The 13,958-nt window shown below is 47.9% G+C and overlaps 2 protein-coding genes across 2 annotated transcripts in view; one reads left to right on the top strand and one right to left on the bottom strand.

Moving 5' to 3' along the window:
* FILIP1L (filamin A interacting protein 1 like) overlaps window positions 1–13,958 on the bottom strand; it is a 739,320-nt gene that overhangs the window by 291,385 nt on the left and 433,977 nt on the right. The gene's annotated exons all lie outside the window — the stretch shown is intronic.
* Window positions 1,392–13,958, top strand: part of CMSS1 (cms1 ribosomal small subunit homolog) — a 940,652-nt gene continuing 928,085 nt past the window's right edge. Inside the window, exons 1-2 of the mRNA XM_086934451.1 lie at window positions 1,392–1,640; window positions 1,821–1,856. Of these exons, the coding sequence (XP_086790577.1) occupies window positions 1,622–1,640; window positions 1,821–1,856 (55 nt within the window). The 5' untranslated portion in view covers window positions 1,392–1,621. The remainder of the gene's footprint in view (window positions 1,641–1,820; window positions 1,857–13,958) is intronic.

Raw genomic sequence — 13,958 nt, 5'->3', positions numbered from 1 at the left:
TCCAGCATGATTATTACTGGGAAATGTCAAGCTCACTCATCTAGTAGGGATGGGGAGATGTAGCCTTATGGCTAGAGCGGTGGACCTCAACGCTGAGGAACCGGGTTCGAGTCTGGGCAGAGACGCTCAACATCCTGTGATTCTGGGCAAATCACTTAGGGCCAGATGTAGGTAGCCCTTTACCGATCGGAATCGGCCGAAAATACCGATTTTCGGCCGTTTCCGATCGGTAAAGGGCTATCAAGATGTAGGGGCACTTTTTCGGTATTTTTACCGAATCGGTATCATTACCGAATCGGTAAATTTACCGATTCGGTAACATGTACCGATTCAGTAAAATAATTACCGATTCGGTAATATTTACCGATTCGGTAAAAATACCGAAAATGCAATGTAGGTAGCCAATTTACAATTGGCACATGGCTTACAGAATCGGTATTTTACCATGGAATACAAATCCATGGTAAAATACCGATTCCTGTGTACATGCACATCTGTGCATGTACACATGTGCCATGTGACAGACAGACGTGCCCTTAGGGCATGTCTGTGTGCCACATTGCACACATGCCCGTTTTGGGGGTGCTAGAGGGTGTCAAAGTGACACCCCCTGCACCCTTGACAAAATCGGTATTTACCGATTCAGTAAATACCGATTCGGTATTTGAATTGAATCCTATGGGCTTCAAAGGCCCATAGGACTCAATAGCAAATACCGATTCGGTATTTACCGAATCGGTAAATACCGAATTTGTAAGGAATCGGTAACGATTCCAGATGTTGGGACCTACATCCCATTTACCGATTTTGAAATACCGAATCGGTAGCATTCGGTATTTCAAAATCGGTAAATCGGATTTACCTACACCTGGCCCTTAATCTCCACATGCCTAACAAAAATGAATGTATCCATCTGAAACGAAACTGGATTGCAACTTTTAGAATATTGACCTTGTACCCGAATGTCCCCCTAAACCTCTCTCCTCACAATGCGCTTCACCATTCCCCTACTGGCTGCCTTATTTTTTAGGGCTGGCATTAGCTAAAACCTTTTATTTTTTACTAAAAGTATATGTATGATTGGCTTACCTAAGACTCTTCATCCATTGGCCTGTTATTATGTCTTGCACATTTTTTCCCTAACAAAAATGAATGTATCCATCTGAAACGAAACTGGTTAAAGCGCTCGGATACCCAATATCTTAGGGTCTAGTTAGAACACTCTTAATAATAATGAAAAAAAAAATCCATGTAGGCGTGTGTGTTTGACTCCATTTCTGGATTGAAGCATAAAAGTGTCACCTAGAGTACTGGTTCCTTGTTATGCTGATGGTGGCACTACGCAAGAGCTCCCCTCCCATGATGCAAAGGGGCTCTGGCCCGTGCAGGTTGCAGGGAAAACAGTTGTGATACGGACCTGACCGCGCATGAGTTTCCTTCCCGCCTGTTTCCCCTCAGGCCCTTTGACTTGCCAGAGGTTCACGTCAGGATAAGATGCGATTTCCCTGTGACTAAAAGGAGGGAGTCTGGGGCTCTTATTTACGAGACTCTGACTCACTGAAGGAAGCCATTAAAACTAGACGAAAATGCGTGCTCGCCAAATTATTAGAGCAGTAAACTAATGGTCGACCATGTGCAAGGTCAGTTGGAATTAAAACTAGCAATCGCGTATCTTGATTGTACACCTAGTGCCAAAGGGTAGTTGTGTTATATGTGTTTTCTGGTGTATTAAGACCACCACATTGTTTGCTTGTGTGGTAGATGCTTTTTTGGCCCTCTCAATAAAACTGACAATTTGCTCTTGTTTGATTTTCCAACAGGCTCCCAGGAAGAGGTCCTAGGAAAAGATGCGTCAGGTTAGTGATTTACTCACTTTATTTATTTTGGTGTTCTGTAAAGTGCCAAATGTCAACTTGATAACTTTGGAGCGCTAGATTCGACTGCGATATTTGTGTGAAATAAGAGCGGACATGCTTCATTATTTTCTTCATGGCTGTGAAGTGGCCCCCAATGCTACCTGTGACATTTTGCAGCTAGTTAAGGTTTGTTTGGGTATTTTTTTAATAACCGCATGTTGCGTTGTTTTCCCCACAGAATGTACGGACTTTAAAATCTGAATGTGGTTAGTGCTGATTGCTGAAAAGCCTCGATTTGCTCAAGGTGTCACACGTGATATCAGGCTTTTGGCAGCTATGCTTAAAAACATTTAAAAAAAAATCTGTATTGATTATCTATTTTCTTAGCAGAATACTAGCCACAAAATGACCCTCCCTGAGCATTGCATTATCAAGTGTTGTATCAATCAAGAAATAAAACATTAAAATAAATTAGCAACATTAAATAGGGTCCAAGATATGTAAGCATGTCCGGTTAGTGTTGAAGTTGTATTCCGTAGTCTAGAGTTGGAGGTTGTGACACTGAACCTCCTGCACAAAATGAACAATGTGTCCTCATCCTATTTTTGGGGGCCGGCATTATGTTTCCACATCAGCTGTTGACCGATATCAAGGGAGGGGAAAACAAACAAAGTGGAAAGATGGAGGAAGAGAAAGACGGGAAAACCATCACAAAGGGAGAACGCAGGAACCAGCAGGTGTGAGAGAAAGGAGCAGGGAGTGTCCAGTAGCGGTTTAAAAAGGCCTGAGATGGACTGAAGGCTACGCAGCTTCGGTATTCGACGGGCTGGTATATAATTGCACTGACTGCGGGCTTCTGAACAGAGCTTTGGGCAGAGCTGGACTTTGCTCAGATAGCGCCCTGGGCAAAACACAATTTGACGTCCTCCTCACACTTGTCATCTTTAATTGTCAGTGTGTTGGGGGAAAAGGAAGGGTATGGGGAAGGTGAGGGGAAAGAGCGAAAGGAGAAAAACAGATTTTAGAACAATGGTTAACACACTATTCACCCGAGCCAGGCTGAAGGCGAGACTGCTGCAAGCTGCTCTGGCACTCCACCTGAAGGTTGGGCCCTGAACGTAGGCCCAGCTTGCATGCTAAAGGCCGGCCCTGGCTTTGGGCACCAGCACCCATTCATTTACAAATTAAGCACTGCAGTTTGGAATGTTCCTAAGAGAGGTCTACATAGTATGTATAGCTCCCTCCTCCTTCCACCTTGTGTCAGTAAAAACCATAGGGTATCAAATGTTTGTGGTTCATTAGAGTTACTTCTCCAAGTGAGTTGGTCAACACGAAACAACGAACGGGGGTGGGGGGTGTCTTGCACTGATGCTGGGTATTGCCATACTTGTCTATGATATCGTCAAAGGAACAGGATGTGCTGTTACAATATGTTACCCTCAAACTTGATCACAGCAGTAATCAACCGACTGTTCTGTCTCAGATTCTGCATACTTCTTGAAGTGCCACAGCACCATATTGGATATTCTGGTTCCTAGGCCGGCACAGGCTTGACGTGCTTATGGTATCTTTGTCAACACTGCCTAGCACCATGGACTAACCTGGGATATGTGGCAGTTGTGGTGTTGCCACTAAATAGGACCTTGCATAGCAAGGTTAAAGACATTTCGGAAGCCAAGTTATACATTCTTTGCATTCACCTCCTCTGAAAACCATGTAGCAGGCCTCTGTACCTGGACCGCAAGATAATTCAATTCATAATCTGAGGCTCCCGCCCTCCAGACCCACCCGACTTAAGGGCAGCTGTAGTTTGTCAAGAACTACCCTTCTCCTCTTAGTGCTCCATATTAACTCCTTAAACGTGGATTCTCCAATGAACTTAGTTAGAAATAACTATGAGGCGAGTTGAGGAGGCATCCTCATTTTTGAGAGTGCTACCTCACACCTGGGTGAAAGGTGCAGCTTACACTGTAAGGGAAAGAGATCTATGCAGAGTCACAGGAGCTCTGCCACTAGTTCTTGAGATCACATCCTCCTCTCAGTCGTAAATGTGGACACAGGGGTATTTGAAAGTGGTCAGTTGCCACCAAAGTGCAGATGGGGGCAGGTTCACTCATTTTCATTCATCTAATGTCCGTCGCATGAATATACAGGATCTCTCCTAGTTGACCGTTAAGGCAGTCATTTCTAAAACCAGAACACGAGTCTGTGACCATCTGCAGATCTTGATTCACATTGTGCAGATAAAGCAAGGTATCACCATGTATAACAATCTCATATGATGACTCCTGGCAGTGACCCATTGCTCTGAAAAAGCTGGTCGCTGGCTTGATGGCCAATACAGAATGTATTGTGTTGGCGGGGCAAGTGGGTTGTGTGGTGCCGCTGGTTATTAACCACTGTCTCAATATTAAACATCCTATTTTGCCCCCTGCTGTGGGGTGCAAGTTTTAAAAAGCCTATCCACTGTATTATACTCACTTTGAAGCCCGTTTTTGAAAGCACTGCACATAAACATTTACGATGGAGTGTGTCAAAGGCTTTCTCTGTGATGAGTGAGTCTTCTGCAAACGTGAGCCCACCAGGTGGTGTTCATAATATGGAACAATCATCTTAGATTGTATGAAGCCTGAGATATAGCTGTTTGGCCGTAATGGAGCAAATCAGGTAACACCGCATTATTCGGGTTGACTAGTAGCTTACAAAAAGTTTTACAATATAGGTTCAGTATACTTTTGAAAGCGATACTATTTTACAGTGCGATGCAGTGAATTTGACTATCACAGTGGTTGTTGTGGTTGTGAGAAGTTGGCCTGATATATGATGCTCCCTAGTTCTAGTGATCACCTTGTATCAGTCCAAACAACCCTTATGGTGATTGGTTGTAAGTCAACCTTATAGACCAGCTATCCTAATGGTAGCATGGACAAAAGCAGTCTTCAGGCTAAACTCTTTTGGCATGTGAAGCCAGCTGTTTTAACACATATAACCCCTTGAATACCAAGTGAAAGGACAACACACAGGTTGTTATGAAAATAAACAAGTATTTATTAACTAACATACACCTCTGAACTGTTTATGAGGTCGAGGGCTAAGCACATGACAAACTCTTAGGAAAAATACGTTTAAGTTGCACGATTTACAATGGTGCCCTAAGGCACGACAAACCATATACTAAGTAAGTGTGAAAGTCAATCAAAGGAATGGAGCTGTCCAGAGGCTGTAGGATCGCTGGGACCACGCTATACTAACTTGAGGTAAGTACTCTGAGCCACCCGCTTCCTCCTTATTTCAATTTTAGACCATCACCCTCTCTGAGGCATTGAAAGAAATAAATAAATGTAAATCTGGGGCACCTGATGATCCATGCCCACCTAAACTCTGGAAATTAATGTCTGACGCAATCGCAGTCCCCCTCTTACACATATGGAACCCGTCCATCACAACAGGCATGTTCCCAGACTGTTGGAAAAAGGCCACTCTTCTCCCGCTAAAAAAAAAAAACCCAAGGCGCGCCGGATGACCTGAGCAATCTCCGACCCATCTCACTTTTAGCAGCCCCTGGCAAAATGCTCGAAAAACTGATCCAACGGCAGATTAACAGCTTTATTGAAGAAAGCGGTGCCCTACATGAAACTCAATCTGGCTTTAGGGCCAGCTTTAGGGCCGGCTTTAGCACCGAGACGGCCCTCATTGAGGTTGCCGAGTCAATCAGGTGGTCCTTAGATTCAGGGGCATCAGCTATGCTGGTGCTCCTGGATCTATCCGCTGCTTTTGACACGGTAGATCATAGCAGACTGCTGATTCGACTTAAGGACATTGGCCTTGGAGATAAAGCACTTAACTGGTTACACTCCTACCTCACAGAGCGTTCCCAGAAAGTGGCTCTGGGCCCCTTTTCCTCTGAACCTAAAGGCCTCTGGTGTGGTGTCCCACAGGGATCTGCACTCAGCCCTCTGCTGTTCAATGTCTATTTGGCCCCGCTTTTCACCTTGATTGCTAAATGGGGGGTCAAGGCAATATCATACGCGGATGACACTCAATTGGTCTTCCCCTATACAGACACGTCAGAGGCAGCTTTTAGTAAAATCAGGGGCTGTCTTCGAGACGTGGCCAAATGGATGAACACTAATAAACTCAAAATGAATGCGAGCAAAACAGGGGTCTTATTTTTTGGAAATCTCAAACACCCCCCTCCAGACCTTTGGTGGCCTACGGAAATGGGCCCTGCCCCATCTCCTGGTACCCATGCAAAAAACCTAGGAGTAAGGTGGGATGAGAACCTGTCCTTCTTGCCGCATATACAACAGCTTACCGCTGGCTGCCTGCACAAACTCAGAAATTTGCGAAAATTCCTGCCCCTGCTACCAGTCGAGTGTCGAAAAACGGTTGTTCACGCAACAATCACATCTCGTCTCGACTATTCCAATGGCCTTTTTCTTGGTCTGCCCAAATATGCGGTGCAACGCCTACAGATCGTGCAGAATGAAAAGAAAAGAAAAGATTGATAAAACGGGTCCCTTTCAGGCAGCATATCTCTCCGCATCTGCACGAGCTGCACTGGTTGCCAGTGGCCAGCAGAATTACATTCAAGGTGCTTACCTTGGCTTTTAGAGCACTAAAAGGCTCATGTCCCAACTACCTAAAACTTCGACTTCCCTGTTACCTCCAAGAACGAGAGCTCTGCTCAAACTCCCTGCTCAAGCTAATTACTCCGCGTGTGAGGAAAGCTAGACTTGGAGGCAGGTCCTTTTCTGTTGGCACGGCTAAACTATGGAATACCTTGCCCCCTGTCATCCAATCTGCCACTACAGAAGCTAGCTTTAGGAAGCTCCTAAAAACTTGGCTCTTTATGCAATAATCTTGATCTTCCCCCTGACTACTCTCTCTTGGCTGTAGGACTCGCTAGCGCCGGGACACCTCACCTGAGGTAGCTGTTCGCGCTTTATAAGCATCTGTATTATTATTATTATTACTAGGAGGCCCACGGAACGCGTGTGCAGAGTGTGAACTCGCACGCGAGATGCGTACAAACATCTATGGACAGTACAGTTTTAAGAAAAAGGGGAGTATGGACGTCCCTGACTAGATAGGACTATAACGACTGAGGAACTGGACACTAGGAGAGTCAAGCTACCCTTGAGCACCGAAATGCTCGTGTTACCTCACACACAGGCTGCGAGTGCATAGGTGCCAAGTCGTGTCGGGTTCCGGCGTTGAAGTCTATGGGGCCTGGAGGAAAAGATGCTGCAGGCGGTCAGGAGGAAGATGTCCGGTGTGATCCAAGGGTGGATCAGTGAAGAGAAGAACCTGAAAGCAGAGGGGACAATGTTCAAAGTCACTAGCCAGTGACTGGAGTGGAACCAGGAGTGGAACCAGATGTCGTCGTCGCGATCTGGTGAAGGTGGATGCTTGTCTCTGCAGCCACGTGGACCAGGTGGGGTCTTCGACGACCAGGATGAAGGCACGAGCTGTCCCACGCAGGCTCTCGCTGTCGGCGGTGTCGTCTTCGGAATCGGAGTCAACAGGCCTTGGCAAAGGCAACCCACGCGGTGAGTGGAAATGGCGTCTGGAGTGGACCAGGAGGGTCCGGGGTGCTCCTCTTTTGGAAGGGAGCAAGGGCCAGTCTGGAGCAACCAGACCAGCAGTGAAGATTTCGCAGTTCGTCGTCTAGGAGGCCACTAGCCAGCCGGCAAGTGACCAGACAACGCATCGAGCAGCAAACAGGCAGAAGGGCCCCACGCAGATCTCGTGGATGCTGGAGGGCTGGTCTTCGATGCAGGAGCTGCTCGGGGTCGGGGCTTCTCAGTCCCCAAAGCACTTGGACGAGGATGCCTCTGAAGTCGTGCTGGAGCGAAGTGCTGCTTCTTTCAAGATGGCCGGTCCCACGTGTCTCGTCGCACCCACGGATCTCAGCTGTGCTGCAGATGTAGGTAGAGGTCGGAGAGGTCTGGGAATCCGGGTCTCGTCGGGCTCTGAAGTCTGGATCCTTGCAGGAAGACGACAAAGGGAAGCCGCTGTACGCTGATGGTGCCTGCTTGTGCAGGGTGGACACTCCTTGCCCACAAGGGAGATTTCTTCAGTCTTCTGTGGAGCAGAACGTCGAAGTCCAGAGTTTCTTCTTGTAAAGTTGATCAGGATAATCTAATTTGGAATGGGACCAGCTCCTACCTTTATCTGGCTAAAGGGGGGCTGCACTACGACTAGGTCCCTCCTCTGGGTGGGACCAGGAAGGGGGGTGGTTAACCCCCTTTCCTTTGTCCGGTCTTGCGCCAGCTCCGGGGCTGGGGTGCCCCAGGAACTGGTTTAGACCGGTGTATGCACAGGGACACCTTGTGTGCCCCAGGCATGTCTCATTCCTTTCAGCCCTGTCCTACCTAATACACAAAATCCTGTCTGGGGTGGTGCTAGCACCTCCCAAGGCAGGAAACCCTTTGTCCAAGCCTCCCTCGCTGGAAGGACTCCCAGCAGCAAGAGGTCAGATTTGTGTCTGTGGTGGCAGCATCCATTTCGTGATGCTGAGGCTCGAGTTAACTTTAACTGGGGTTCACAGTTACATACATGTCGTGTCCCTCTAGAACTGTGGAATGCTACCCCCGTCGCCAGAATTGGCGAGGGGGTAGTATTCCAATTCATATGACACCTTACTCGACATGTTTTGATAATGCTATACCAAAGTTAGCATTTAACCGTGAGGATTATAATGCACTTAAGAGTATATGGTATAGCGTTATCATGGAACAGCTATTAGGACTTGGTTCCGCAAGCTGCAAACGGGCTCAGCTCATACCAGAGCACCATCTCACATAATTCCAAGCACTCTGCCTTCAGGATTGATAAGGCCTTCCATAGGAGTGACTGATAGGAATATGTGTCCATTTTAGGTTTAGATATAGGGAACTATATCTAAAGCAAAGGGTGATTACACCACCTTGCCCCAGCTGTCGTGCAGCCAGTTGTGTCTGTTTAGATGGCCAGCCAGGGGTGGCATAATACATGCTTCAGCCCCTGGTTGGCCCTGGGTACACCTATGCCCTGGATACCTAAGGTATTCTGTACAGGGACTGATAAGGTGGCCCAGTACCAATTGGTAAATGCACCTAAGGTACATGGTTGTCAATTTAGAGAGAGAACAGCTAGGCTGTGGGTCTGATTAGCAGGCCCACAGCCAGGGAAAGTCGTAAACCAGTGAAGCAAAAAGCAAAAATCGGGGGTGACCATAGGATTGCAGACCCTACTCTCCTACAGTGGTCATCACACTGGATGCAAAAATGCCCTTCTGACATTTGATGGTATCGGCAGTTCATCTCTTGGCTGGAATCCATTTTCTGATTCCTGGATTTCCTTATAGTTGATCCAGGAGTGCGTGCAGATGGTGTTCGCACAGCAAACCTTTCGGTGAAGCACCTGCAATGCCCGATAACTGGTCACTGCACAATTCAAGCGTCCACACATTAATGCAGCAGGTGTCTCATTTTTCAAAGAGCTGATGACTGATACCTCACATGTGTGGGTTGGTGACCACAAGGCCAGCACATGCCTTAGATGGGCCACATAAGTCTCTGTTGACTCCCTGTGTACATGAAGCTGCATCAAAGCCACCCGGGGTGTAGTGCTGCCTACAGTATAACCATAGTCCCCCAAGTTCGGGCTTGTACTTCCTTCGCACACATTCTCACAAAATGAAAAATTGCAACATGAATATGTGTCCATTTCTTTGTATGCTCAATAGAGAGAGGCCAGGGATTGGATAACCATATATTCTGTACAGCTTTTTGACCCCCGACAAGCACTGTGAGAAACTCGCACTGCCTTCAACCTCCACTCCAGAGCCCTCAATTGTGACCTGGGGGGGACTCAGTTCACAGTATGCTCTATAGTAGAGGGATATGCAGCACGGAAAAATATACAGAAAGACAATACCCTAGAAACAGCTAACACTTAGGGAATGAAAGATAGACTAAGGCGTAAAATATAAACAGGAACTAAATCGCTGACATGGAAAACCTTAACGTTTTTCGCATTTATTGTTCAGAAATCAAGCAGTATTTCTGTCAGTAAAGTTAAGGACATGAAAATAGGGCAGGATAAGGACCCGTTTCAATGTTTATTTTTAATTATTCTCCGGTCTGCGACCCAGAGGGCCCTGCCCCCTCAAAGCCCCTGTATTGCTGCTCCGCATTACCGATGTGCGTCACGCCATAGCTCGCTGGTGGTAGACATTCCAGGCTGATTCATCTGCATTGCCTAATGGGGTGATCGGAGTGAACCAGTCATTTGCAGACAATCTATAAATAGACAATTCCACATATAACAAGTCAACCAAACATCTGAGTTTTTGAAATATATTTTAAAAAATGGTTTATTTGTTACACAGGTCGTTTCACCCTTCCCCATTGCCAAATCCTGTATTTCAACAAAACATCCAGAGGCCATATTACATAGAATACCCTGGAGGCGCAAGGGACGTATGCGTCACTTTTTTGCGCCCCCAGGGCTCTCTAGTATAACAAAACGGGCCGGGGGCGCTTGTGCGACCCCTAGTGTTATAATGATTGCGCTGGCGCACAAGTAGCGCCAGCTCTATCTCGAGAGGGCATTCCCCCATTTGCATGGGTGCGTGGCCACAATAAGGTAGCTTGTCAGTGTGCTTCCTGAGGGCTGCCCTTTGAAGGGGACAACGTGGGTCCCATAGATCCCCCAACCATCCCACTGCAAGCGAGTGCAGTCACTTCACCCGCCGGCAAGAAGATCTCGGTCTCCTGTCTAAAATGCAGACGGAAGCCGCCTGCACAGCAGGCCTAGTTCTAGAGGGTGGGCTGGGTGGGCCAGGCCCACCCAAACATGAGCCTGGCCCACCCAAACATGAACCTTGGCCCTGGCAGTGACATCAGGTTGACCCCTTCAGCTGTTCATTAGATCCAGCTATGGCACAAAATTTGAACAGAGCAGGTAAGAGAATGTGTGGCTATTGCTCAGTTTTTTTTAAAATCTGCGAAGGCCCAGGTATATACTTTGTGTATGTTTCGAGGATGTGTGCATATTAGTTAATATTCTAAAAGTCTGTGAGGGCCCCGCAAGACACATACTTCGTGTATATTTAATTTATATTGTTGTATCGTTATTATGACGGATGCATACAACTACTAAAAAGCAATATTTTGTCTGTTCATAATTTTTTTTGTCAAAGATGTTTTTATTAAAGTTTTTATAAACAACTCATTGCGCAATCCGCCCATGTTCCCACACAGGGGCGATCTGGTCAAAGGCATGCAATCAAACGAGCTAAGAAGGAACCCAAAGATCTAGGTTCACGTACCCCGGTCCCAGTGTACGGGTCTATTTACAGGTTACAGATTGTGAAAATAACGGGTACTCCAACAAACACTTCTCAGCATTAGTGGCAGTGGTAGCTCACTTGGCTCCAACGTCCCTAAGGAAGAGTTAGTGCTCCCAACGGGTCCATCAGTGGGTAAAGTCCATTGCTCGTAAGTAAATAGGCATCGCCCCCTGGGGCTCGGAAAAGTGAAAAAGAAAGAAATAGCATTGGAAACAACCATGAGGCAAAACAATTAAACTGAACTCCCTCCTCCCCACCCCCCCTGGTGGTGGCATTAGCCCAGTCTGGTGTCGCTAAAATGGGATTACTTAGAGTTGGAAAAGATGCAAGGCCCGCACATACTGCTGAGGGCAACCCCCGAGAAAGAAAGGCGGCCAATGGTCCCCACCTGAATTCAAAGTTCTTGAAGTCCTCTCGGAAGATATCTGACATACGCTCCATACTAAGAAGCCTCCAAAGACGGGAATGCCACAGGGACATCGCTGTTCATAATTTTTAAATGCAGATAAACTGTATTTTATGTGGATGTGGATAGCTCAATGGGTTACTTGCAGTACAGAAGTTACAATCCTATAATAGGACAGTGATCTATAAACTGACATCTAAGAGCTGCATACAAACCTGAATGGTATACTTAGAACTTTTTTGTGTGTTTCAATGTAGTTAGAATTTCCCTACTCTTTCATTACTCTAATGTTGCTATAAAGAGTTTGTTTTGGCAGATATACATTTTAATCAGTAAAGCCAACCCCACAAACATTGGGGTATGCTTTCAATCCTGCGTTTGTGCTTCTCCAGACCAAACCCTCTTAAAACATATTGCCCACCAGTATGGATGACATTTCATTCCTACACCTTGTAATCCTCATTGGCTTGTATGACATTACCTATAGGCTGATTTACATACCTGTATAATTCATTGTCTCTGCATAATGTGTGCATGATGTAAAGTACTATGACACCCTACACTATGAGTAGCGCAATACAACAAATGAAATCGAATATGAGAGAGGGGCTACAGAGAGATGAATGACACTGTTGGAGGGTGGCAATTAGGGAATCCGAGGAGGAGGTCATCAGGGGGAGAGGCTCTGGAGCGATGAGGGACACTGTTAGAGGGTAGCAGTGAGGGAATCCAAGTAGAAGGTCATGGGGAGGAGGGCCTTTTGAGAGATGAGGGGCACTGGTGGAGGGTGGCAATGCAGGAATCCAAGGAGGAGGTCATGGGGGGGGGCTGGGCTATGGAGTGATGAGGGGCACTGGTGGAGGGTGGCAATGAGGGAATGCAAGGAGGAGGTCAAGGGGGGGCTGGGCTATGGAGTAATGAGGGGCAGTGGTGGAGAGTGGCAGTGAGGGAATCCAAGGAGGAGGTCATTGGGGCGCTGGGCTATGGAGTGATGAGGCTCACTGGTGGAGGGTGGAAGTGAGGGAATCCAAGGAGGAGGTCAAGGGGGGGGCTGGGCTATGGAGTGATGAGGGGCACTGGTGGAGGGTGGCAGTGAGGGAATCCAAGGAGGAGGTCAAGGGGGGAGGGCTGGGCTATGGAGCGATGAGGCTCACTGGTGGAGGGTGGCAATGAGGGAATCCAAGGAGGAGGTCAGGGGGGGGGGGCTATGGAGCGATGAGGGGCACTGGTGGAGGGTGGCAGTGAGGGAATCCAAGGAGGAGGTCATGGGGGGCTGGGCTATGTAGCGATGAGGGGCACTGGTGGAGGGTGGCAGTGAAGGAATCCAAGGAGGAGGTCATGGGGGGCTGGGCTATGGAGCGATGAGGGGCACTGGTGGAGGGTGGCAGTGAGGGAATCCAAGGAGGAGGTCATTGGGGCGCTGGGCTATGGAGCGATGAGGCTCACTGGTGGAGGGTGGCAATGAGGGAATCCAAGGAGGAGGTCATGGGGGGCTAGGCTATGGAGCGATGAGGCTCACTGGTGGAGGGTGGCAATGAGGGAATCCGAGGAGGAGGTCATCAGGGGGAGAGGCTATGGAGCGATGAGGGGCACTGGTGGAGGGTGGCAGTGAGGGAATCCAAGGAGGAGGTCATGGGGGGCTAGGCTATGGAGCGATGAGGGGCACTGTTAAAGGGTGGCCGTGAGGGAATCCAAGGAGGAGGTCATGGGGAGGAGGGCCTTTGTAGAGATGAGGGGCGCTGTTGGAAGGTGGTAGTGAGGGAATCCGAGGATGAGATCTTGAGGGAGAGGGGCTTTGGAGAGATGAATGGCACTGTTGGAGGGTGGCAGTGAGGGAATCCGAGGAGTAGGTCATGGGGGGGAGGGTGCGTGATACAGAGAGATGAGGGGTACTGGTGGAGGGTGGTAGTGGGGGAGTCTGAGGAGGAGGTCATGAGGGGGAGGGGTTACGAAGAGATGGAGTGCACTGTTGGAGGGTTGAAGTAAAGGTATCTACAGAGAAATGGGTCAGTGGTGGGGCACAATACATAACTCTCCACATGTTCTGTGTACACACAGAAGCAATCCTTGTATCATAGTGACTGTTGACAAGTAGATACGATGTAATCTATGGCTTGTAGTCTACCCCCAAAAGCGACAAATTGGGACGGTAGTGGCCCACCCGAATGTACCCTTGGCCCACCCAAATAAAAAATCCTGGAGCCGGGCCTGCTGCACAGTGAAAAACATAGCTGCTGATTAAAGCAGCTGCTTCATATTTCATTGGATGTGCTGCCCCCTGGGCTGATCTAAGTTCAAGGCTGTCTGAAGGCGGTGCATTCATTGTAATCCGGTGCACTGTTCATGTTTGCCCCCA

Source organism: Lissotriton vulgaris, chromosome 8, assembly GCF_964263255.1.
Source record: "Lissotriton vulgaris chromosome 8, aLisVul1.2, whole genome shotgun sequence".
Taxonomy (NCBI): Eukaryota; Metazoa; Chordata; class Amphibia; order Caudata; family Salamandridae; genus Lissotriton; species Lissotriton vulgaris.
This window is presented reverse-complemented; position numbering and strand designations above follow the sequence as displayed.